The sequence below is a fragment of the Tiliqua scincoides genome, chromosome 8, assembly GCF_035046505.1.
Source record: "Tiliqua scincoides isolate rTilSci1 chromosome 8, rTilSci1.hap2, whole genome shotgun sequence".
Lineage (NCBI taxonomy): Eukaryota > Metazoa > Chordata > Lepidosauria > Squamata > Scincidae > Tiliqua > Tiliqua scincoides.
Genome location: NC_089828.1, coordinates 4,024,452 through 4,051,587, shown reverse-complemented (window position 1 = coordinate 4,051,587; position 27,136 = coordinate 4,024,452). Strand labels below are relative to the sequence as shown.

The 27,136-nt window shown below is 45.2% G+C and overlaps 1 protein-coding gene across 1 annotated transcript in view; it reads right to left on the bottom strand.

The window, feature by feature from the left end:
- Positions 1-1,001: 1,001 nt before the first annotated feature.
- The window catches only part of ADAMTS17 (ADAM metallopeptidase with thrombospondin type 1 motif 17), a 141,922-nt gene continuing 115,787 nt past the window's right edge, over positions 1,002-27,136 (bottom strand). Inside the window, exons 16-21 of the mRNA XM_066636237.1 lie at positions 25,170-25,329; positions 23,306-23,441; positions 15,988-16,192; positions 13,712-13,864; positions 3,582-3,759; positions 1,002-1,153 (exon numbers count right to left, since the gene is read on the bottom strand). Of these exons, the coding sequence (XP_066492334.1) occupies positions 1,002-1,153; positions 3,582-3,759; positions 13,712-13,864; positions 15,988-16,192; positions 23,306-23,441; positions 25,170-25,329 (984 nt within the window). The remainder of the gene's footprint in view (positions 1,154-3,581; positions 3,760-13,711; positions 13,865-15,987; positions 16,193-23,305; positions 23,442-25,169; positions 25,330-27,136) is intronic.

Here is a 27,136-nt window from a genome sequence, read left to right as displayed (position 1 = left end):
ACTACTGCCAGAAAGGAAGGAGAAAGTTAGTTTTCAATTAGGCTTCTTTCCTTCTTTTAAAATTATCCTCCATGGAATGTTGGCCGCCACCATAGCAAGCTCCCTACGGAGACGTCAGCCACACTCATCCCCTGCTCTTAGCTTCTGCGAGCTTTTCCTAGCAGAGCCTCTTTTTTAAATTAAGCATTTCATTAATGCCTCTCCCTTTCAAGCCACCCCTCCTCCACCCACAGTGAGGGCTGGGAACAGAAGCAAGAAGCCAAGGCTGAAGCATTAAGTAATGTCTCTATCGACACTGAGTTATTTGCCAGAGGCTTACCCTGTTGAGGTACGTGTAACTTTAGTCAATTTAATCGCTTTCCAAATCTTTTCCCTTTTTTTAAAAAAGAAAAAGAAAAAAATGGTAGCCAGCCACCCAGTGGCTGGAAATAATCTATATATTACTGGGGGGAGGGGGAAGTAGCACCATCAAAACATCATACAATTCTACATTATTGGCTTAGAGATGAATTCTTCTTCTTTTTTATCTGTGGTAGCTTGCTTTGGTACATCCAGTCTGCAAAAGGAAAGGCGTTTCAAGTCTTATTAGGTAAGTGTGTTGGAAATCCACCTGGTTCAAGCAATGGGTTGACGACCTGGTAGGCAGACCCTGGACTTCTGCAACTTAAAAACAACTTCATTGTTTTGCTGGATCAGGCCAAGGTCCATCTAGTCAAGCATTCTCTTTTTTAAATAGTGGCCAGCCAGGTGGTGATGGCCATCCCCGACACCTGGCTATTCAGAGGTAAACTGCCTCCAAACATGGAGGTTCTATTTAGCTGTCATGGCTAAGAGTCCTCAACAGACCGACCCCATGAATTTGTCTTAAAAAAAAAAAAAGGCATCTAAGCTAAGTGGCTGTTGCCAGATCCCCTGGCAGTGAGTTCCATAACTTAACGATGCATTGTGTGAAGACGTACTTGTGAGCTGCTGCAGCACCCGATCGTGCAAAGGGGGCTTCATTAACTCTTCTGTTGCATCTTGTTTGCATAGAAGTCTCTGCAGGTTTGGCAACAGCGCTGATACCACCTCATGTCCTGGCAGAGGTCCTTCTCCCGAATCACCCGACAGTAAACCGTCCACTGGTCTCCTGTGCACTTGTATGTCAGAGCAGCTTTTACGGTAAATATTAAATAACAGAAAAAGGGAAGCAGCACATTAGAAAAAAGGTTAGAAGAGCTTTTCTTGAGAAGCACGTGCTGTGATGTTGATCACCGCCACCACCACCACAGGGAAAAACCATGCGTAATACAGTAGATAAAAACTTTGTTTTGTTCACTGGCATCCATGGGGAGTGGGGAATTGCCAGTTCATCATACACATGTCCGTTAACAACGGTTTTGCGTAACAAAGTCACTGCACCCACATGCCAGTCCTCTCCTTTGCTTCCCAGGCAGGGCTTGGTTCTGCAGTGCCACCCCACCCTCCTTCCTCCCTCACTAGTGCCCTCTAGGGATAGTCACTTCCCACTTCCAAAGCAGGGCCTAAGAGGAAGGCAGGCAGGCAGGCAGAGCAGCACCACAAAGCCAAGCCCTGTCTAGTAAGGAAGGGAAGGGGGTTGGCAGGCAGGTGGTTTGCTTATCCGGCACTTTGATAACCATCAAACTCAATTAACCAGCATCTCCAGCCACTGCTTCAGGTGGGAAGGAACGCTGGTTAAAGAAAATGCTGGTTAAGAAAACTTATGCTATACTTTGTGTAAGACAGCTTTGCATTTTAAGAACATCAAAAGAGCCCTGCCCCTCTAGTCCAGCTTCCTGTATCTCACTGTGGCCCACCTGAAGAAGCACAAAAGACTACATGATACCTGCACCTTGTTACCACTCCGTTGCATCTGGAATGTTCGTAAATATGGAGCCAGGCCATTTATCTATCGAGCATTGTCTGCTATGATAGGTATTAGCTCTTCAGGAGTTCAGGCGGATGAGTCCCAGCCCTGCTATCCAAGATCCTTGCATATTACAGATGCTGGGGGTGGGTGCAGGGATATTGTGCAGGCAGAGGTCTACCACTGAGCCTTCCCAGCATGGTGCTTTTCCAAAGTGTTCGAACCATTTCACCAATATTATCTCAGTAATCATACATGTCAGGATAACATCCTTGAGAAGCTAGTCGAACCCTGGTTGCAGCTGCCTGCGAGAGCTTGGAAAGCGCAAGAGCTGGCAGCCAGGATGATGAGTGCACTATGAAGGGAAGCACCTGGAGAAATGGGGGTTCTGTGAGATTGCCTTGTGTAAAAATACTTGTAAAAGTCTCATTGAAAAATGGATTTACGTGCCCACCGCCCTGAGACTACTGAGAAAGGCAGTATATAAATATTGTAATAAATAAAATATGCTCTAACACGAAGCTATAACCTCCTCTTAAATTATTGATTAGTAAATGATTAGAGAGAGTGTTTACTACTACTACTACTAACTACAACTATTAGAGAGAGTGTGCATGACTGTGCACTAAGGCTGGCTGAATAGTCTCCTGGGGAGTCAACGATTAAGGTGCAATTTCAACCAGCAACTTTCAAGCGTGTATTTTTTGCCATGTGCTATCCCAAATCTCATGGAACCTCCATCTGTTGATGAAGACTGCAGGATCTAGAGTTGAGAGGAGATGCTGCGACTACTGTACGTTTTCCTTTCAACCTCCCCATGCCTGCCAAAGGGTGACATTGGAGACAGTAGAGGCGGATGGCAAGGAGACCAGTGGAGCAGACATTATAGGGGGCATAGCTGCTGCATCTCCTCTCAGTGACTCAGCTTTAAAAGGTGCACACACAAACTCCATGGCAAGACCTGGCAAACTCTGAAGGGTATTGAACCAGCTTCCTGGGAGTCTCTGCTTTTGCTGAAAGAAAGAAAGAACCTCATGGTTGGTGGAAGCTTTAAAAATGTATTCTCACTATGCCCAGGAATTTTGCATTTTGTTCTGTAAAAGAGAATGAGAAGAACCACAGTGGAGATCCAGGGACCAAAACAAGCATGATGTAGGTGTTTTATTACATTTTTCATCCTGCCCTTCCTCTAAGGAAAGCTTCAGGTAGCATATATAGTTTCCACACCCCCTTTTGTTTTAGCCTCACAGCAGCCCTGTGAGGTTGCTTAGGCTAAGAGAGAAAGAAACTGATCTGACAGTGAGCTTCATGGCTGGAACCTGAGCCTCCCTGGTCTGTCCCACAATCTAGCCTTCATACCACACATGACTAGATCTTGCAGTGTTTTAGTTCCCTTTGAAGCAATGTATGGGTGGAGGCTCCCATTCAGCTTAAAGCTCCCATTCTTCTCAAAGGGTGTTTAGCCCTTTCCCCCATACCTTTTTCCCGTCAAAATACCCCTCTTCCCCCTTCATAGCTGCTGTTTGCCCTGCAAGTGGGAAATACAGATATCTCACATGACATCACATCCATGGCGTGTGTGCGACAGGCCAAAACTGAGGCCAACTGAGTGGGGTTGCTGCCTTCAGAGTTTTTCTTGGGGGTTGTGGGGCTGGCAGGAGAACACTGGCTAGCAATCCCTCTGGACTTAAAGCCCAGCAAAGCCCCGACTTACCAAGCCTTGGAGAGGTAATTGTGTTGACATTTATCTTTTCATTGCAGACCTCCTGGTGACACTGCCGGTAGGCTGCAGGCTTGGAGAGGACAGGACACTCATTGCTGTGGCGGCCTGTCACTTTGTGCATGCACTGCACCACGCGGGACTGAAGGCCTTTCCCACACGTTGAAGAGCACTGGGGAGAAGAGAAGGCACCTTTGTGAATCATAGCACAGGGGCTGCAGCCGAGCATGAAGGAATTAACTCCTCACAAAACCAGTGACAGCAAAACCAGTAATAGCAATTGCCTTAATAGGCCACAGTTCACCTTGGTGACTCAACAATAAAACTGCCACTTGACCACACCTTTACCCGACATCTTTTCCTTGCTAGGATCGTCGTGTCTTGGCCGGTCCAGCTAGTGAAGACTGTTTTTCAATAGACAGGAGAGACACATGGTACACAGATTCCCTGACTTATGAACATCCTGTTTATGGATTTTGAGTTATGGATGGCTGCACTGGTACTTTTGTATAGGTGTAATATGTCCTTGGTACTGCTTTTGGTTCTCCTTCCCTACTATCCTTACATTTTTGTTGGCATCCTTCAGTCTCAGAAGACTATGGTGTCACGCTCTGAATGGTGGTTCTGGAACAGAGTGTCCTCTCCAGTGCACAAAGCCTGGGTAAAGTAGGTATGGAGGATAGGCTGTTACCCATGCAGCAAATCCCCCCTCTCCACGTCGCTGAAATGGTCCAATGGAAAGGCAGAGGCCAATACGGTTGGTTCCAGTGGCATCGCAGGAGTTGCCAGAACGTGACTGTGTTCAGCCATGAACTGCCTCAGGGACTCCGGCTCCTGATTTTGCCTCGAGGTTGACTCCTGAAGCCTTTTCCATAACTGGATGTAGCCACAAGGCAGTGGAGGTTTGGGATCAGAGTTTTCCTTCTCTCAGATGAGCTGCCTTCCCAGGCTGACGAGTATCTCATCTATCCTTACATTATCCCCACAATAAAGTTTGTTTTGTTACACTGTTCACCTTCATCTCACTCTTCATTCCCAAAGAGGCATTTTGCCCGTGCCATTGGCCACTACACAGGAGCTCTGCACACAAAGTTGTTTCCCCCCCCCCATGTGCATGTTACATGGGTCTAAAAGCACACTTGATTAGGGCGGCATGAACCCAAAACACCACCTGATGCTACGTCAGGCCCGCCACTTCTGCACATCCTCACAACGTCACTTATCGTGTTCCTTGTGCGGGAGCTCCTGCATTCACACAGTCCCTGTAAATCAAACTGGGAGTCCTGCACCCATTCACCTTTAGTGGGCGGAAAGCAGATGGATGTGGATCACATCTGCAGCAGGCTGGAGTGAGTCGGTGGCGATGGTGGGGTGAAGGCACCCTGAATCTGCTGTCCTCTTGCCCACCTGCAATCTGACATAGTCTGCACCACCTAGTATCATGGAGGGACTACCCCTCCACCCAGTAACACTGTTCAGTGCACAGAACACACAGTTCAGAGTTTCAGCCATTTCTGAAGACGCCCTCCCACAGCCAGCCCCTGAACTTGAATGAGTGTAGCAGCAATAAATGTCTTTACTTAGCTTCACTTTCACATGGAAAGAAGCCAGACCTGCTTATCCTTTTCCCTTGTTATCATAAAAATTAGGTAGCCCTTCTGGTCCACCCCCCCCCCGGGTTCCTCTTGTGCTTCCTATCTCTTATGTCTGATCAGTTGTGTCCAACTCCCCAGCTTCTCTCCTTGAGTAGAGCAACTGGAGTGCAGAATCCCAGCTGGAGTTAATAAAAAGGCCTTGTATTTCCAAATGAAGAAATGAAGGATTTGTGAGATCTTGGCAAGATTTCTACTTTACCTCATGCCACACACAAATCAGAAGGATGAATGTATACATACACACTGGTAGAGAACCTCTTGGGAAGATATCAGATCTCTTCTTAGCAAATCTTTGGCAGAGTGATGCAATTGTTAGTATTGTGATAATATTCAATATTTTGGACAACTTCTCTTTTTAAATAATGTTGTGTGATTGGGCAGTATCAGATAACACTGACCCCCAGAGGTCTCCCAATCACATATAATGTCATAGTAGGGGAATATACCACACAAGGAGGGAGTATCTACCTTGAGGCATGGGTGAGAAGCCACTGCAATAGCTCGTGAAAACTATTTCAAGGAAAACTGGAAATAGGACAACTGCTCAGGGTTGATGTAAGCAGTTCTCTCTGAGCATGCTCAGGGCATAGTAAGAAGAATGACTTCCATGTATCTCTATGTTACAGGCTGCAAATCAACTTGAGAGACCCCAAACTTTAGTTTTCTCCCACTGTATGCCATTTCTAGTCATATATATATATATATGGTACATATATACTGTGTGTGTATATATACACATATACATACATATGGTACATATATGCACCATATATATGTACCATATATATACATACATATGTATGTATATATGTATATATATGTACATACCATATGTATATGGTACATATATATACATACATATGTATGTATGTATGTATATGGTACATACCGTTTTCAACTAGAAAAGAAACTCTGCCCCCTTCTGCCATATCCAGAAACATGCACAAATTATGCTGGCACCACCACACCTGCTCCTATGTGCTTCAAACGTGCAGCCAGGTAGGATGTGGCTACACCTCTCACTTTAGTCATGGGTGCCCTTTTGTTTTACACACCAACTGTTTTATACGCTTGTGTTGCCTTCCTTTCCTCTGTTGTTCCAATAACGTGTACGTGCGTACACCCCAATTGCTGCCACTTTTGATCTCTCCATATTCGGTGCACTCCATTTCCTGATTTGCAGGTTGGAAGCCTCATGTTACTAAATATAGCCATATCCTCACACTCAGGGCTAGAACTGTATAAATCCAGCTGGGTGGTCCTTTCAACACAAGCAGACAGGCCCAGCACTCACTCAACAATGCTCGGCCCTTTCTGAGGCCATTTCAAAAGCTTTCGAAGTGCTCGACAAACACTGACACACATTCACCCAAGCCTCCCAGGAAAGCATGCAAAAGATAGCTTTGCAGTCAGTGAAACTGAGTCACGGTCATGCGAGGAAGACACGTGTCAACTATAGGATCCAAACTTGCTGGTTTTTTGGCTAGTATTTCTCTTTCCCTATTTGGAAAACTTTTCCACATCTATGAAGACATTACCTCAAGTCAAAAGGGATGTTTCTTTGCCATCCAGAGGTCCAAAATCCATATATCCACGCAAAGCTTACCTGCCTTTGTCTGCGACTGTGCAGTTGGGTCTCTGCATCTGTTAACCCATCAAGGGGGCAAAGCATCAAGTTTTTTCCACAGCTCCTGCCAACTCTGCTTCTCAACACACAAAGAACCACCAAGTGGTTTCCCCCCCCTTGCCTTGAGCTAAGTTTGATTGCTTCTCCTGGGAAACCAAGATCATCACCTAGGCTATGCAATTAGTCTTCTCAGTGCCAGGAAGACAGACGTTAACATCTCTCTTGAACCGCTGGGTTTGGCAGCAAAAGGGACATCTGGCTTCTTTCAGGGAGAAACATTTTCAGCTCTCCAGGAAATAGGAAGAGATACAGAAAAGCATGCAAAGGGGGATTGTGGCACATAGCACATAGCAACGCTGGACTAGGGAGCAAAGAGGGCACTAAGAGAACCAGGGGAAATCAAACTTGGATCACACTCCATTTTCCACCAGAAAATGTTCAATCCTCAACAAATTTGCTTGGAAGCAAGTCCTGCTGATTTCCATGAAACGTAGAGTTTTAGCAAAGTTTTTAAAGCTCGCTACCCCTTTAGACAAGCTGAAATAGTATAGTCCAGGAATGTAGATAAGACATAAGAAGAGCCCCACCTGTACATGCCAGATCTCGTCTGGTCTTGGAAGCTAAGCAGGGTCAGCCCTGGTTAGTACTTGGATGGGAGACCGCCTGGGAATACCAGGTGCTGTAGGCTTGTACCATAGTATTTCGAGACTGAAGGTTGCCAACAACAACTGGATACCTGGCCAAAGGCCCATCTGGTCCAGCTTCCTGTATCTTACAGCAGCCCACCAGATGCCTCAGAGAGCACACAAGACAACAAGAGACCTGCATCCTGGTGTCCTCCCTTGCATCAGGCATTCTGAGGTAGCCTACTTCTAAAATCAGGAGGTCACACATCCCCATCACAGCTTGTAATCTGTGATGGACTTTTCCTCCAGAAAGCTGTCCAATCCCCTTTGAAAGGCATCTAGGCCAGATGCCATCACCACATCTTGTGGCAAGGAGTTCCACAGATGAATTACATACTGGGTAAAGAAATATTTTCTTTTGTCTGTTCTAACTGTTATATAGTGGGGTCCATGCGAATAAAGGAAGGTATAAAGATAACAGCTCAATACGTTTAGTCCATCTTCAGAACAGAACCCGGCAATTAAACACATGGCAAACAACACCCCTGGTTTTTATCCTCTTGTTTGGAGACTCCCAGACTCCCCATGATTGGAGCAGTTGAAACATTAACTAGGGGGCCAATAGGAATTTAGATTTCAATCCACCACCCAATTGGCCAGCCATAAGACTGGGCCAATCAGTTATGCAGGATTTCGATCCTGCATAACTTGCATACATAACATGAATTCTCCCGTAAGTATGGGAAAGCATTCATAAGTATGATATCTGTACACATCTATCATGAAGGCAGGATGGAAGTAAAATCAATGTAAAAACTGTGAAAAGGCCAACCTGAATACATTAAATACATGTCCAATAATCTGGAATAAAGCCAGGATGGTGTAGTGGTTCTGGTGTTGGAGATCCAGGTTCAAATCACCATTCAGTCATGAAGCTTCTGGGGTGACCTTAGACCAGTCACCATCATTCAGCCTAATCTACCACACAGGTTTGTTGCAAGGACGAAAGGTGGTAAGGAATTATGTACGCCATCATGAGCTCCTTAGAGGAAGGGTGGTACACAAATGAGAAAAAGATGATAATAAAGCACTCCTTGGCAGAACAAGAGTGCGTAACTTAGGGCACAATCCTAACCAACTTTTCAACACTGTCATAGCTGTGCCAATGGAGCATGGGCTGCATCCTGCAGTTGGGGGGCAGTCATGGAGGCCTCCTCAAGGTAGGGCAATGTTTATTCCCCTGCCTCGGAGTTGCATTGGCCTTATGTCAGTACTGGAAAGTTGGTTAGGATTGCGGCCTTAATTTTGTATCAGCAAACATTCAAGATTTCATCTTGGGAGGATGTATTGCAAAATGGATTCCCAAGCAATGAACCTGGGCTTAGCATTCAGCATGAAATAGTACAGTATACAAGACCTTTTCAATCATCTTCAGGTCAGCTGCCACTTTTAGCCTCATTAATTCTGAGCTGGAATGAAAGCTTTGCCTGCCACTGATAAGATCTAACTAGCCCATAGCACATTTTCACCTATTTTTCACAGCTTAGAAAAAATGAGTACAGCAGGAAAAAGAGAAACCCAAAACTTTAATGAGAACATATCTAGTCTTGTTAAAAACTATCTTTCATGTGAAACTGTGTGTGTGTCAAAAATAGATGATTTGTTTAATTTCAGACAGAAAAAAAAGAAATGTCTTCTCAATTCAGGGGGCCTGTCTCAACATTAGGAAAAGAAATAAATTACATTTGGGGAAAAGGGATTTTTTTTATTTATTAGCTGATCTAGCAGAGGGGCACCTACTTACCAAGCCTTTACAACCACCTTCAAGCTGTACTTTCAGACCAGGCAATATCAGGCAGAGAACAGAGCCAGCATTTCAAGTGCACCTCCAAATGCGTAAGTAAAAATGACTTCACTATTTTCAAAGAATGCAGAGCTCAAGTTGACACATCTATAAATTCAGGAGCTTCCTCAAAAGATAGCTATGCCAAAAGTGGAAGGGGGGGTGTGCTAGAATCCTGTGGTCACAAGCGCATCAAAATATTTGCATTATGGATAAAACCTGAAACCATCTGCCTTGTTAACTTTACAAGCAGTGCATTGCTAAGTTTCAAGTGATTGAAGACATTTACATATAAATGAGGGAGGGGCACTCTGAACTGTTTTGACTGCAATGGCAGAAAGGCCACACACAGATACCCACACACAGCGCCCTGTTAAAACAGTTCCCAGTTTAAAAGCCTGGCGTTGAAGTCTGGATGTTAAACTGAGACTAGACCTCTCCCTCTCACAGAAGCTGTAGAATCACCTGATGAGGAGGCACTGCGGAAGCAGTCAGCCAGGCTGGGCACCGGATTAGGGTACAAGCCCATTAGAAGACATCTGGCTGGACTGATTCCTAAGCCCTCAGTGCTGGTGACGGCAGTTGTGTTCTATGTGCCAGGGGACCCCTATGTGAAACCATGTGGGACTTCCATGTAGGACTAGGTGCAGGGCATTCCTCCAGAGCTCCCAATACCTGAGATATAACACTCCTCGTCCCCCAATACACGCGTCTTTAATTGATGCAAATGATTTGCCATTGGTCAATTTTCTATAAGCTGAAGAACAAGATAATATACTTTTAAATAAATAAAAGCAATTAATTTTGGAGTCCGAATAAGGAAGAGGGGTCAGAGAGGAAAGAGAAAAATATGCATTATTAGATACCATGGCTATTTCAGGAGACAGGCATGTGTGGTGGGGGGGAGAGAACAGGCCAGGTGATAGCTGGTCCTAGCCAGACTAAGGAAGGGGGCCTTGTCGTCTCACATCTCCTGCTATATACACAACTGAGGAAATGGGCCCTGCATTTTCCCTCTGACCTGAATGTGTCTTCATGTAACAGTCCAGTCATGAGGCTGGTTGAAATCCTTGCCCACTGTGTCTAAGGACACTCCATGCCCATCTGTTGCCTGCCCTTGCTCCATCCTGTTCTTGTACCCTCAGGCAGTGCAAGAGAGGAGGAGGCAGAGAGCTTGCCTCCCCTGCCCCAGCTTTCCCACCACCTCTTGTCTGGCTAGCACACAGAATGCTGAGAGCTGAGAGGATTTGGATTCCCAGGATTGGTTCTCCCTGCCGAACCACTTTACAAGAACCACAAGTTTTGGAGTGGGAGTAGGAGGACAAGGTGGCAAGTTGTGTGCTGGTAGAGGAAGAGATGGTGGTGAGATCTGGAAGTGGGTTTGGGCAGCAGATTGGCCAGGATTGCCCTGATAATGAGGGAAGGGCACCCAGCAGCCTTCTCAAACAAGTTCATTATGTGTATAATTAATATACAACTATACTACACAGCTGTGTCGAGCTATAAATATCAGTCAGGCATCCAGAAGTGGAAGGAGCTTAAACAAAAGGAACTAAGAGAAGCAGAAGACCATCAGGCTCCAGGTTTTCAAAATAGTCAGAGGAGGAGGAAACAGAGTAAAATTACCAGTTTGTACCAGGCCCAGAGAAATGCTGCAGTTGAAACATGAGGTCTTTTTTTTATACTTTATGTCTGAGGTATCCCTCATTGACCATTGTAAGGACTCAGAAATTCCTAACCCTGATTTCCTTCCTGCACAATGCACAGAACCAGACATCAGTAGGAGAGAGAGAGAGAGAGAGAGAGAGAGTGTGTGACCAAGGACTGATACTTCACATACTGGAGTATCACCATTCCCTGAAGGTGCTGAAGGCAAACTTATCACCTTCTTTCCTTCTTGGGGGGATCATAAATCCTGAAAAGAGCTATGGCAAGGAATGCACACCTCAGTTGTTGCATCACCAGATGTTTCTGCAGGCGACATTGGTACGTGCTACATCTGTGTGCAGAGCGGAACGGGGAGGCGGTGCAAGTTCAGAAGGATTCCATCTGCACAAGCCCTCTGGCATGGGCTGAGGAATCACATGTTCTTAATGTCTGGCTGGCTGCACCTTGCACTGAAATTCTCTCCAAATTCTTTGCAAAAACTACTTTATGTTTTCTAAAAGAAAAAAACAAGAAGCAACAACCCAACAACCCCTAAACAAGATAAAAAGGGATGAGAATCATTCAGCACCCCACAAAGTATCTTGTGTTTTATAAAATATTTTTCCAAGAAATGATTTGTGTTGTCTAGAACCTATATGTTTCACTTTCCACAAGGAAGACATTTTACTGCCTCCCAGTCATAGTGGAGGCAAACGTACAAAAGATTTAGAGCCCAATCCAGAGCTCTGCCACTCTGCAGGTGCCCAAACAGCTGGGTGGTGGAGAAGTAGGTAGGGGCATGGGGGAGGCAGGGAGGAGGTGTGGGGGGAGGGCGGGGGAAGTCATGCCAGGGGGAGGAAGTGGGGTGGGAGGGAGGCAGAAATGGAGAAGCCTTGCTCCTCCTCATCCAGAGCCTCCGTGTTGGACTGCAGGACCGACATGGAGACTCTCGAGTCTATGGCAGCCCAAGGGTTGCCGCAGAATCAAGCAGCTCCTTTTACTGTGTAAGGTGAGTCAGTGTTAAGCTACCTATATTGCAACTGCGGTGAGGCAGGAGAAACTAAGTGAGAGCGACTTAATTAAAGCCGTAGTTAATCTGTGGCAGAGTTAAATTTAACTAGTCTTCCTCCTTCACAGTCTAGTTTCTCTTACTTGTCCTCTGCGGAAACACCGAGACAAACCGAATTTCAGTGTATGTGCCAATACAAACACGGTTTCTAGTGCACTCAACTCTGCGTGACTTTATGTTTCTTTGGTTCCCTCCTTCCCTGCTTTCACAGAATACAGTTTATGGTGAATTTGCCAAAACAATTCAATGGCAATTAAAAGGTTCTTGTTACTGCAACTGTGATTGATGGCTGCTAATCTGCACATAGGACACATCTTTAGGGGGTGGCACAAAAGTGGGGTTATTCTAACAGGAAATGAGGCTTTCCCCAGGCTTCATGCATCCTGCTGGGACAAGTACCTGCTGCCAGGATTTCGGAGGCTAAGACAAGGGCACAGAAGGAATTGGCAGCTCTTCACATCAGGGGAGGGCAGGTGGCTGGAGGCAATTTATCAAGTGTGCTTTATCAGGAGCGACAAGGCTTGGCAGCGGCAGGAGAACTTGGAATGTCTTTCTTTTGCCAAGTTCTTGCCGATGTTTCAAAATGTGTTCCAGGTGGCGATGGGTCCCCTGGGTGCCATGCAAAGAGGCACTGCTTGTCAGGTGCACGATATGGAAAGCAAGAACCATTTCCTGACCTGGACAGTGGTGGGCACATGGAACTTGGGCATTCTGCCAGATTCCCATGCCCTCTGCAGAGGGAGGGGGAACAGGGAGGGGACTGTTTGCCGAATGTTGGGCAGTATTAAATCTGTGGTTGTTGATTCCCTATTTAGAATACGTAACTAAACTGCCCATCTTGAGGCTGACTTTGCCAGCTGGTTTCTGGAATCCTCTTTCAGGATTCAGCTTTAATTAATTCACCAACACTTCAGAACCAAATGAATTCAGGGCCAAATGAAAACACGGAGAGAGCTGGGTGGTCGTCGCCGTACTAGAGATCCCCATTGCCACAGTATTATTTACATACTGCCTTTAAACAAAAGGAGGGACTTACAGCAGTTAAAATTCAGATCTAGGAATTGTTTGTATCTCTGAGACTCTGTCGAGGTGAGATACAAGGGCCATAAGGACGAGGAGGCAATCACCATTCAGTATCTCCTTAGAGGGTTGGATTAACAGCCACTTCCCCACCCACCCCTTTTAACACAAAGAGTTCAGCACTTTGTAGATCAATGCTTATTGCACAAGTTCTTTGGAGGCCCCGGGCTCCAAGCACCCATGCCTAAAACTTCCATGATTATCAAATGAAAGCTGTCCCTTGCACCAGTATTGATTGCTGTGGCTCCACCACTGCCAATCACTGTCTTTTTCTGAATTCTGCTTTAGGATAATTTGTACTTACAAATACAGCAGTATCAATAACTGATAACTGATACAATAAAAAAAAATTGCAATTATTTGGCAAAAGGACTCTATGGCCAATTCATACTCTGAATGGGAGTTTCTTGGTAAGTTAAGAAAAGGCCCAAGGGCAGGTGGTGGCAGTCCAAGGTGAGCCTTGAAGGTTTCTAAGGTCCCAACAACTGCCCAAGGAAGACATGTGCCCACACGGGAAATATCCGCACTACTAATCTAAGGACTTGTTGTGCAGGTGATGTTGAAAGCATGTCTTTACCTTGGACCAGTCCCCAGTCTTCCACTCATAACAGCCTGTGTGATCCTCACATTCTTCCTCATCCTTTGGCCTCGTGGCTGCATCGCACTTCCCTTGTGAATTCGTACATGTGACAGTCCTCTTCTGTTTCCCCCATCCACAGTCCGAGGAGCACTACAAGGCAACAGGCACAATCAAAGGCAATTGATTGTGGCTTGGATGAAAACTGAACAAAAATGTATGGCTGCCAACGAGTCTGAGATTTTTGAAGCAGGTTCAGATTGAAAGAATTCCACTTTTCCAAATGTTCCTTGCAAAAGTCTTCCACATAGATTTTTGACTGCAGAACTAAGGCATATTGGTGGGTGGTTAATATTGGATAATTAACTTGGATATTAATTTGACATTAAAATACTGCATTGAATTAAAAAAAGACAGCCTTAATGAGCAATAAATATAACAGCGTTGCTATCAAAACAACATTTTTTATGATAGGGTGGAGTTTTCTTAACATTAAGGGCACAATCTTAACCAACTTTCTAGCATAGCTGTGTCAGAGGGGCATGTGCTGCATCCTGCAGTTGGCCGGCAGTCATGGAGCCCTCCTCAAGGTAAGGCAACGTTTGTTTCCTTACCTTAGGGTTGCTTTGCCCTTAGCTCACTACAGGAAAGTTGGTTGGGATTGTGCCCTAAAAATCTTAATTTTTAATCTACAAACAGATGTTCATCACATCAGAAAGTTCACTCTTTGTGAGTCCTCTCATTGCAATTGTTTCAGTGCCATTCCTCCTCCACTTGCATAGAAATGCATCTCTCCTGCACAGATTGATCCTAGCTAATCAGGGATTTTCTAGCCAAAGTGATGGCATTACAGTCCTATATCACTAATTAAGGGTGCAACGCTTAATTAGTTATATAGGACTGTAATGAGTTAAAACCCTATCTATTTCTGCAGTATCAAGTAGTATCAAGGATCAGTGCAGAAAAGAAAGTGAACTTGATATTGAATAAATAGGGGGAGATATGAGATACTCTGCGAGATCTTTTGAATAAGCTCCAAGAAGCTTTACCATTTAGGGAGACCACACTGGAAACAAGCCCCAGCTTGATGTAAGTTACAATGAATGGGCAGATCTCAGCATGCCTGTCTAATCGTCTTTAAAAAATATATAATCTAAGCAGTCATGACCTGCTGACATTGTTAAGGACAGGAATGGCAAGTGTTTATGAACTGGCAATGAAACAGACATGCTTTGATATATGTCACAGCAACTGCACAGTGGGTTCTTCACACACAGGCTGACTTCCCTATCTGGGAAGCCTTGCACTTCATTTACTGCTGCTCATTGCATGACCTCTGTGTGGAAAGTAACATCTTTAGAGCAAATGAAAGAATGGAATTCTGCAGGCTACAGGGAGGGATTTCTTCAGGTTGAAGCAAGAATGAGATTCAACATCTGCTTCTCAAGACGGGTTGCTGGCTTTATTTATCTCAGAATGAGAGACCGAATAACTTGTTGCTTTGCTGGAATGGAAAACACCTTTCATTTCAATCTCCGAAGCAGGTTATCAGGACTGGACAGACTGCCTAGGCTACGCAAGGAGCTGCTGAGTCCAACAATATATGTGAGGGGGAACAGCGTGCAGCCTAACAGGTGTGACCCAGAATACCTTGCAATATTGCTAAGGCTTCTTGGACATGTCACGATTTTGCGAACATATAAAACTTCCTAACAACTGAACCTGGGGACTTCTGTATTCAAAGACTGTGGTCTACTCCTGAGCTACAGTCCCAGTCCCATCTCCACAGATGGCTTCAACCATCCTTACGAACACAGGATCTATCATTGAGCTGTGCCTCCTTCTCAAAAGTTGTGAGCTGTGCCATGCAGCTGTGCCTTCCAATGCTTAAAGAGTCTTTGGGCTAGGCACCCTCAATTGGCTCCCTTAAGCTGCAATGTGCAAACTGCCAGTTCTCTCTAGTTGTCATCTGTACCCCCCTAGATTTCTTGGACATTTCATACAAAGCAAGACAGGTGTTGTTGATGAGGCACTTGTGGGTCTTTGCTGATCTTGGTGCCCTGGCATATGCTTTCTGGAGCTGACTCTGTGACATCGCAGATCCTGCTGGCGGACCTCTCCGACTGAGCAGCTGCACCTGACAAAACATCTGGAACTAGCCTGCAGGAAAGCCAGAGAACTTTTCCGAAGTTCATGCAATAAATGTTAATCAGTTTGATTGTTCGTACCTTAAAAATGGAATTTCAGCTTGCAAACAGGCCCCTTCCTCTGCCTACCTTAGACCATTCAGATGCTTCCCAGATGGAAAGGCAATCACGGCCTTCGCAGCTTTGTACTGGAGCTGGCTTGGGGCCAAGGCAGTAGAGATCCCTGGTGTTGACGTAGGTGCCATTCTGCAATTGGTAAACACATGCCACCTCTCGGAATTGGACGCCTTTGGCACAGGTTGCTGAGCAGGGGCTCCACTGCCCTGCCACCCACCTGTTGAGAAAACAAAGGGTGGAGTAGCAGCCACCATCTGTGCGAGCGCATCCAGTTCACACAGAGACAAGCATCACCAACCTTTGTAAACCGCTTTGTGAACATTTAGTTGAAAAGCGGTATATAAATACTGTTATTATTATTATTATTATTATTTTTCCTTACCTGGGGTGGGTATGTGTCATCATGCCCTACTAATCCATGTCGAGAAATCCTAGTTATTTGAACCCCTAAATTTCCAACACAGAATTAAGTCCAAACTACAAGCAGTTCTCAATTTACGGGTTGCATTCCTGGAAATCTGAGCATATATTAAAAACACATTACTTGAAGATATTTTTCTCATAGGAAACAATGGGATTGCCCTGGGTTAGGGGAAAGTCACTTAACATTCATGCTGATGGCTTTTGCTTGGCCAAGATGCATGGGGAGGAAGGCGATTGGGACGGCAACTGATGGTTGAGCAAACAATGTGGAAAACAAAGATGCTTTTTCCCACCCTTCCTCCGAGCTAAACACTCTTATCTGCTCAGCTTTCCTGCTTCTACCTCCCCAGGAGTCAGTTGTGCAATGCACCCTTCCCCGAGGGCTGCCCACCTGCAAGAAGTCTCCTTCCTTCCTTTCCCCCCTGTTTATTTATCACAGGATTTCAAAAATTGCCAGAGCAAATTAACCTTCCAGGCTTAACTTGCAGATCGTACTATTTCAAAATTAAAAACTGAGAGCTACCAGTACTCATTTCCGTAAAACCATCATTAACACATGGATTTAAAGCAGGAAGTAGAATGGAATTGCTTCTTTCTAAGCCCCAGAGTAGCTACAGGGGCCACAATTTGGTGTGCAGTGAGGGAGATTGACATTTGCTCTCTTTCCATTGCTTTGCTTTGAAAATTATCCTCTGAAGTGCTTTTTTGCAGAAACAACTGCTGGGGGGATGTTCAGCACATGAATTATATAGGTGCTTATTCAAACAGACCAGGTTGTTCCTGGGAAGATTTGATTTTGGATCTACAATCCCTTTTGCTGATGTGCCCTGCCAGTCACCCCAAATAACTGCTATTTTGGGGAGACCTGAGTAGCAGAGGAGGACCATCTTCAGAGGAACCCTTACTTGGGAGTCATGGGAACAGACAGGAAAGAGGAATGCATTTCATAAATGTCTCCACGACTTCTCTGTTAGGCGCTTCCTGTGACCTGTCCTGAAGGAAGATCCCTTCTCTAATTACAGCAATTCCTAGACAAAGTGAAGAGTTGGAACAATATTTTTGTGTGAAGACGCAAGGTGCGTGAGGAGGAGGCAGAGGCAGTGCCAATCAGCCTTTCAGGAAGTTGGAATCCTAGTCTGTCATTTTAGGCCTGTCAACTTGATTAGCTGCTCAAACCAAACCAATCTTTGTCTTGTACCTTGAGTTGAGCAGTAAAAGAGAGAGAGAGAGAGAGAGAGAGAGAGAGAGAGCGCAGACTAAAGGCAGATACTGGTACTGGTACTTCTGAAAGACTTGCTAAAAAACAAAGCAAATCAATACCTGTGTTTATACATAGCAGCAAATATTATATTCAAATATGGTTCAGACCAAGTGGCAGGAGTGTGGGGGAGAGAAGCAAGGGAGAAAAAGGGAGAAGCTGTGTTACTAAGCTCCTAGTATCAGAAGTGGCAGCTGTCCAGGAGCTTCTGAACGACGTATTGTAATCTTGCTGTGATCTACAACTCTTGGCAATGAAAAGAGAGAAAAGGATTGAGAGCAAAGGAGAACAGCAGAGACGAAAGTAGTGAAACTCTTAGTAGAAGCCACCCTGATACACCGTCTTCAGAATCAACAGTTCGACCATACATCGTCCACTCCTGAAAAAAAGCAAGTGGCAATCTTGGTAAAAGGGGGAAAGAAACAGCACCCCACCCATCAGTTATTCTGCCCTTCTTGCATGGAGTTTGGGAGACAGCAGAAAGGAAGCAGCCTATAACTCTCTTCTCCAGTTCAGTGATCTGCAAGGAAACAGGTAGACAAGCAAGGGAAGAGCCAGGAGTTCTGGATAAAGAATGGGAAAACGGACAGCTCCTAACTCCTCAGGATAGGAGCTCTTTCATGAACTTGGTGCAAAACTACAACACATGCAGGGGGAAAAAAACAACCTAAATTTGGCTTGATTAAGGTCAATTTTTGCAGTGACACTGTGCATGTCAATGGAGAAACTTTACAGGCTCCAGGTTGTTTAACAAGGAAACAAGGAAAAGTTGCTTAATAGCTAAACATCTCTTAGAAGACTCTGGCAGTCACAAAAAGGCCTCCAACAACATGTGCAGGCACATACTGTCGGAGTGCCAGCAGGGAGGCCACAGTGGTTCTGCGTGCAGCTGTGGCTCTATTGGGATCCATGGCTCCAGTTAGAGCCCAATCCTATCCAGTGTCCCAGTGCTGGTGCAGCTGTGTCAATGGGGCACGCACTGCCTCCTTTAGTGGGGAAGCAGTCACAGAGACCTCCTTAAGGTATGGGAACATTTGTTTCCTTACCTTTGGGCGGCATTGTGGCTACACTGGTGCTGGAAAATTGGATAGGATTGGGCCCTCAGTTGGCAGAGGAGATGGGATGGCAGAATGAGGTGGAAGGAGGGTGGAATGGGGCAACAATGGTAGCAGAGGCAGGGCGGATTAGGCTCCCTGAAGGTGGTGGCTTCAGTGGCAGCAGTGGCCACCAAATCCTAGCCCTCTTCCTGGACCCCATTCCGCAACCAGGTCCATGTGGACCTGTGCTAGTGATATCGCTGGCGCAGGTCCAAGTAGACCCCTCTGTGCCATGGAGGCTTACGCCTGTGTAAGGGAACAAATGTTCCCTCATCCAGAGGAGACTTCTGAGACTGCACCTCCTGCAGTGAGCCATTCTGGTGCAGCTGCATTGGTGGGGGGGGGGGAGGGGGAGGGAAGCAAAGTATTGGGCTGTAAGAAGGTCCTCTGAAGTATATATGATATTTAGGGGGATTCTTACCAGTTTTGAACACAAGAATGATCAACTTAGAGCAGCAGTTCCCAACATGGGGGTTGTAATGCCCCAGGTTTTGCTTTTATAAAATCCTCTCCCCTTAAAGGGGGTGGCAAGTGGTGAAGACCTACAGGCAATGGTGTCTGTCACTTCCACCACTGCCAACAAGGGGGTAAGAAAGGGGTTTTAAAGGGGCTTCTTACCTCCCTGTAGTCAGCTGCAGGGAGAACCTGGAAGTGATGGCCGCCGTTGCCTACAGGTCCTCCAAAGGTTCCCAGCCCCATCTTAAAGGGTCCGGAGGTGAGGAACCACTGGCTTAGAGCTGCGTCTGCAAAAAGCCCTCCCTGTCCTGACTGGCGCTTACCATTCCGCCATGGTGCTGGAGCCCGATGCCTCCCCTTTACCTGGGGGTGCTCCAGTCTGTCTGCTTGCAAAGCCCAGTGCTCTACCACTGAGCTGCAGACCTTCCCCTAACTCAATTTGAATCCAGCAATCCAAGAATTACTGTGCATCTTCTACAGGCAATGACGCCATACAGCAGTCCTAACTACAGCTAAATCGAAAGGGCAGTCCTTGTTCTAGCCTGACAAAAAAACATGTACAGAGTAGAGCAAGACGTGGAAAATGGGAGAAGTTATTATAACACTATAATAATTCCATGTGAACTCTAAAAGCAAACCCAGAGCTTGTTAAACAAAATAATAATAAAATAAACAATAGGCATGATATGTGTGTGTGTGTGCGTGCGTGTGTGTGTGTGTGTGTGAGAGAGAGAGAGAGAGAGGACGGTCTCTTTAAGATGTTCTTGGTCACCAGATACGCCAAGCATGCATTTCTAATATCTGGGTGGGCAAACGCAAGTGGAAATTTAAATTCTACGGAGACGCAGAGAATGTGCTTCAGAAAATGTTTCCAGTTGGCAGTATCTGAAGTGTGAATGTGTGGTCGACCTGGAGGGAGCGCGGGAATGTTAGGGGGGGGGGCGTGGTGAAGCACTGTGTGGTTGTTTGTTGCCATGGTGCCAAAGGTAAAAGGAGCCAATCGGAGTGCTGTTTCTCCAGTTGTCTAACAGAGGATAATGGCCCTTTATTGTGACTATAAGTTTGCTCTGTAATTCCACACCATAAGCAGCAATTCTGGAACAGCTTTAAGTGAGAAAAAAAAAATTTCAATTCAGGGAGCTAGGCAATGGATAGCTTGGACAAAATGGGCTGGGTCCGAACCACCCTCTGCTCAACTTTGCAGTAGTTCCTGCTTGTGATCTATCAAAAAGTTCCAAGGCATGGGGCATCGGTGGGCAGTTTTGAAAATGGTTCTGAGGTAGAAGAGGCAATGAGCCAAAGGTGCTGCTGAAGACAGGTTTTATTTTTAGAAACTGGCCTGATGTGTTTGGAGCTTTGCAGGTCTTTTTCAAAGGCATTTTTCCTTCTCCAATTTTTTTCCAGGGAGACACAGAGTGCAAGTTTTCATTCTTGCTTTCTGTCTCTACCAAAGCGCCCTCGATTTTTGCTGAGAAACCCACAACAGACTCCCAGCAGACTCGCAGGTGAGAAGAAGGGGAATGAGAAACAAAATACAAGCACCTGCTTAGGTCCAAACCAGCAGCTACAATCAGTTGAAAACACTGCTGCAATGAAGACCTTGACACAGGACCTGCACATACATGCCGTCAAGCAAACCAAACTTACTACTACCACCTCTGGAAAATGGTGGACTTATTGCAAGTTTCCAAGTGGTGGGTATTGCAGAACTGGGGAGGAGGCAGCCACAGAGTATGTTTCCCTATGGGTTAGGTCTGATGGAGGTGGTCAACCTCTGTCTGGGTTGTGCCGCTACAGGCTTGCAGTGGGAGCTCACGTGTTTGAACATAAATCCTCCATAAATTAAAAAAAAAAATTTGTGCTATTTTATTTAAGAGATTTCTACCCTTCCACCCACATATGTGTCACCAGGGTAGCTTATACCAGGTATTGGAACATAGGAACAGCACAAGCAAACTAAAAGCAACAAACAAACAAATAATAAAATACAGTAATAAAAACATAAAAATTACCATTAAATCCTCCTCCTCCTCTTCACAGAGGTGCTACTGTTTCTGTGGCCACTGTGAAGGGGGAAGGGCACAGTTCGTGCTTGAGGAACACGAAAATTGAGTGTTGGGAGAGTTAGAACAGACAAAAGAAAATATTTCTTTACTCAAGCGTATGGTTGGTCTGTGGAACTCCTTGCCACAGGATGTGGTGATGGTATCTAGCCTGGACGCCTTTAAAAGGGGATTGGACAAGTTTCTGGAGGAAAAATCCATTACGGGTTACAAGCCATGATGCGTACGTGCAACCGCCTGATTTTAGAAATGGGCTACATCAGATGCAAGGGAGGGCACCAGGATGCAGGTCTCTTGTTATCTGGTGTGCTCCCTGGGCATTTGGTGGGCCGCTGTGAGATACAGGAAGCTGGACTAGATGGGCCTATGGCCTGATCCAGTGGGGCTGTTCTTATGTTCTTAACTACAATTCCCAGGAAGCCTTGCAGGTCTCTTGTTATCTGGTGTGCTCCCTGGGGCATTTGGTGGGCCGCTGTGAGATACAGGAAGCTGGACTAGATGGGCCTCTGGCCTGGTCCAGTGGGGCTGTTCTTATGTTCTTAACTACAATTCCCAGGAAGCCTTGCAGGTCTCTTGTTATCTGGTGTGCTCCCTGGGGCATTTGGTGGGCCGCTGTGAGATACAGGAAGCTGGACTAGATGGGCCTATGGCCTGATCCAGTGGGGCTGTTCTTATGTTAACTAGCAGCAATGATTTTTTGCCCTGCTGCCTACTCTTTAACAGCCTCTGCATACACAAAACTAGCATGTCAGGGAGACTTTCTGCTATTGCACCCCTGCATATATTCAGCGATATATTGCTCCTGCATCCAGTGGTTCAGTGTTGACATCATGGTTAATAACAACTGATATAGTCCACCGTGAATGTTTATAATCCACTTTAAAAGTCATCTAAGCCAAAAACATCCAACCTTCCCACCAGTGGCATCACTGGGGCCGGTGTCACCCAGTCTGATAACTCTTGGTGTCACCCCCATTAACTTTATTTATTTATTTTACTAGGGAACAGTACAAGTCACTCAACCAATCAGTAACCAACAAAACAAACAGTGGCCAACTTGATGAGAATCACACAACTGAATAGGAGTTCGAGTACTAGCTCTAAAACATGGAAAAAGGGAACTGACTCATAATAGCATCTCATTGGTTACATGCTGTGTCTTAATAACAGAATAGTCAGATTCATTGGTCAGTTTTGAGTTAAGGAAATCCACTTTGTTAGTAAGTCAGTTTTGTTTTCTTTTTCTGGTGATTTGGTTATAGCTTTTGATAGAATGGAGATATTTCACTCCAGTTTTTTCATTGCATTCTACTGTAAATCACACCTCAAATGATATATAACACAGTGGTTACATTCCTAACAACTGCAATTTTTATGATTTTGGTCTCTAGTGGAGTCACCACCACCACCCCTGAGGTGGCACCCAGGGCAGCTCACCCCCCTGTTCCCCACAAGCTATACCACTGACAGTACATGAGAAGTTCTGTTGCAGTAAGCAGCCAAAACCTCTGGGTCTGCGGCTCAAGGCCAGGCAACACACTCCCGGGAATGAAGACGACACACGGCAGATGTCCACCACCAGATGTCCTTTACTATGTACAATATATATTTATAGATCCAAGCAGACTTGAAAGCAAACAGTTCTGATAGCACTCCTTTCCAACACACAGATCAAGACCCTCACCAACGTAGCTTCCCGCACACAATCCACTTCTGCATCTCCCACATCGCAGCTTGCACAGGCTGCAGTATATACTGGTGTTAGCCAATGAGAGGCGAGCTACTGTCTGGTGATGTGCTGTCACCATCGGGTGATACACCAGGTGACAGTATCTGGTGACCAGGTCTTGCATCAGCCACTCCCATGATGCTATGCTTTGTGTCAGGCCAGACATCAGGGCCTTGTTCTATCCAGCCTGCAAATTCCCAGCAGGCCTGGGGCTGATACCACAACAAGCTCAAAGGAAATTCAGAAGCCAATCACATGAAAATGCTCTTGGACTACTTTCTTACAGCTGTAATGAGCTCCTTACCTTGACTGGCAGGGATGTACGTTACATCTTCTAACCTGGGGCTCAGGGCGAGTCACTCGCTGACAGGCACTGTCATTCACCAACGTCATGGTCTTGTTAAGAATCCTTGTACAGGACACAATAGTTTTACGTTCTCCTGAAAGTGAAATGGGGAAAGGGGCAGGCAGACCGTTATTCCAGTTCTTCATTTATTAAAATACTTCTGTACTGCAGTGCTCAAAGGAAACCCCGTCCTAAATCAGCAAAGGAGATTATTTCAGTCTTGTTGATTTCCACTTGGCTGTCACAGCAGATCCCTGCTGCTTTTTGTGGCTACATCCCATGAATTTTGGGCTACAAGCCAAATTGCATTACAATTATCCTTCACGGTAGGCGAGTCTAATTCAGTTTCTTCCATCATCTGGGAGCTCCAGGGACAACAATCATCTTGGGACCCCTTGCACTATTGTGGGAATCTCTGTTGCATTACCGTAGAAGACTCTGAATTCCAAGATAGGATAGAGCAGTGGTTCTCAAATGTTTTAGCACCACAACCCACTTTTTAGACTCTGTTGGGACCCATTGGAAGTAATGCAATCAACCTGGAAGTGATGTCATTGCTGGAAGTGACATCATCCAGCAGGTAAATGTTTAACATCTCCTATATGACAAAATCCAATCTAATTAATTAATTAGGGTGCAATCCTAACCAACTTTCCAGCACTGGCATAGCTGTGCCAGTGGGGCATGTGCTGCATCCTGCAGTTGGGGGCAGTTACGGAGGCCTCCTCAAGGTAAGGCAAAGTTTGATCCCTTACCTTGGAGTTGCTTTGTCCTTATGTCAGTGCTGGAAAGTTGGTTAGGATTGCGGCCTAAGGGCCCAATCCTATCCAATTTTCTGGTGCTGGTGCTGCTGTGCCAATGTGGTATGCACTGCATTCTGTGCTGGGGAGGCAGTCACAGAGGCTTCCTCAAGGTATGGGAACATTTGTTCCCTTACTTCGGGGCTGCATTGAGGCTGCACCGTGCTGGAAAGTTGGATAGGATTGGGCCCTAAGTAAATTAAAAGTTGCAATAAGTATTAGTTTAAAATTTTTTATTTAAAATAAAGAACACTTCTAACTCTTCCAAGCAGTTACTGATCTGTTTAAAAACATTCCCCAAACATCCCAAAGGCTGCAATCCTATCCATACTTACCTGGGAATTAACCCCATTGACTATCGTAGTTAAAAGCACATACACAGTAGCCTGTTAAAAGTACAGATCTGTCACATTTCTCCATATGCAATCACATACCATACATACCACGGTAGCATCAAATGCAATAGATTAAAAATAAAATACACATTGAAATGAGTGGCTCGCAACCCACCTAGTGGGTCTCAACCCACAGATTGAGAAACAGTGGAACAGAGGTTGAACAAAGACAAAGATTCCTGTTATGGAGTTCTGAAATTCTTCAATTCAAGGTACATTGAATTCAAGGTACAATTCAAGGTACAATTCTTCAATTGGGACTGCACATGCTTTGCATGCATGAAGGCCCTAGTTTAATACCTGGTACTTAAAAGATTTTGGGTGGAATGCCAGGAAAACCTTCTCTGCCTAAGGCCTTTGAGAGCCACTGACAGCCACAACAAACAATACTAGACTACATGGATCATTGGTTTGGGTTGGTGTACAGCAGCTTTGTGTTGGATGCTGTACATGACTGTGATTTGTGTCTTTGTGTGAGAGCGTCCGTCCATCCTTCCTGTGGACAAACAATGACAAGCAACTGAGAAAAATATTAAATAACCATTGATCAACATGTCACCGTTCATTATTTCATGCAGCCTCATTTTGCAAACTCTAAGCCAAACTAGCTCTCTCACACAGCCTCACCTCCTCCACACTGCACACTACAGCCTTCCCAACCACTGTGTGTCCAGATGTACAAAGAGTCCTGCTGATTTACTGGCTCGCTTTTGTTTTCGGCAGAGTAGTTCACAGGAATGGTGTATTCATAGTGGATCCCATAGTTCTGGTCATGGAATAACAACACCTGGTTTTGGGAGAAAGAGGCACACCATTCCTGGGATCAGCACATATAAAACTATTCTGAAATGGCAAAACAATCAACAAAAGGTATTAAGGAGTTTTGAGGGAAAGATAAAGCTGCAGTGTTGTTGAGGATCTAAGGTCCTATAGCCCCAGGTGCTGGTGACCCCATCTTGAATTAAGCAGAAGCTAAGAATGCTTGCTCTGTAGAAAGTCAACTTGTTGCCCAAAACACTGGGATCTGGATTTAAGTTTCAAAGCTTGTTGGTCCCACCATGTGCAAGACACTGAGGTGCACTGTCAGGACTCGGACAAGGCTTAGCCCTAAGAAGGGAGGGGCAATAGCTCAATGGTAGAGCACCTGTTTTGTATGCAGCAAGTCTCAGGTCCAATTCCTGGTATGTCCCGGTGGGGCTAGGAAAGATTCTTGTTTGAAACCCCGGAGAATCACTCTCAATCCCTATAAAAGAGGTTGGGCAAGATGGACCAAAGAGCATAAAGGAACTGCATACACTGAGGTTCACAAACAGGTCTGACAGTCTTTGCAATAGGAGGGTCCAAGAACTACTGGCAGCCTCTTCTGATCCTGCAAGTCAACGTGGCAGTCTTTTGGACAAAGTTCCAACAGCCTTGGTCCAGGGCACCACAGCAATCAGCGTTCATTGCCTTGCTGCCTTTGAATATGGACTTTTATGCAGTTATGATAGTCAAGAGCTGTTGATAGATGCTTTTTAAAATTGTTCTGAAAGTTTAAAGTTTTATGACTTTGTATTTATTTTTCTCATTATTTGCTGTTTCTAGTGCCAGCTGGGCAGAGGTGGCTGCTTATAAATGTCTCCAAATAAATAAATAAATAAATAAATAAAAGACTCTCCCCTTCAGCGTGAAACTTCTCAACTTTCCACCACAACCTCATCCGTTTGCTTCTGGCAACTCAGCCAGAAGTAATTAGGACTGTAGGAAATGTGAAATCGACCAACCTTACTCTTAAAGCAACTCATTAAAGTTAATGATTCTGCTGAGTTAAGATGCCATTGATTATACACATTTTAAGTACGTCTGGGGGAATTCAGGTGTGCTGGAAGGTGTGGTAGTACTTGGAACAAGTTGCAACAGAGATGGGAAAGGAACACTGTTTCTCATTAGTGAAATGGTATGTGAGGTTATTGAAACAGCCAGAGATGGCAATAGGCCCACTGCACAAATCGAACTATCAACTAACACGGTAATGAGTTGTCTAGGGTGTGGTAGGGAATGGAGCCAACTAGAACCAATCTGACCGCCCGATGGCTCAAATATCTCTACCTGCTTTGGCCCTGCAGAACAGGACAGAATGGGTCAACTACTTAAACGTGGAATGCAGAATGCAGTTATTTTGTATAACCAAAGGAAAGTGGTTCTAATTCCTGTGGATTGCAATTAATTCAATAAAAATTATTTTCAGGGTATATTGGACACCACGAAATCTTTATAGTAAAGGGCTATTGAAAGAATCTAAGTGCTGGCATTGCAAGGAGGAGAGTGCAACAATTAAGTATTTGATGTGGTTTTGTTTAGAAATACGATTTTTCTGGGACGAAGCCATTAAGTGCATTAATGTTATATGGCAACAATAATTGATGTTTGTGGATACGTATGTCCTTCTAAATTATCTGCCTGTAATGTGGAAGTTAACAGATGTTTCAGACAAGAGTCTTTTCCAGCCCCGCCTAGAGATGCTGCCAGGAACTGGACCTGGAATCTTCTGCATGTAAAGCCCATGCTTTACAAGGTTCGTGTGCTCTACATACTACAAATAACACTACCACCCC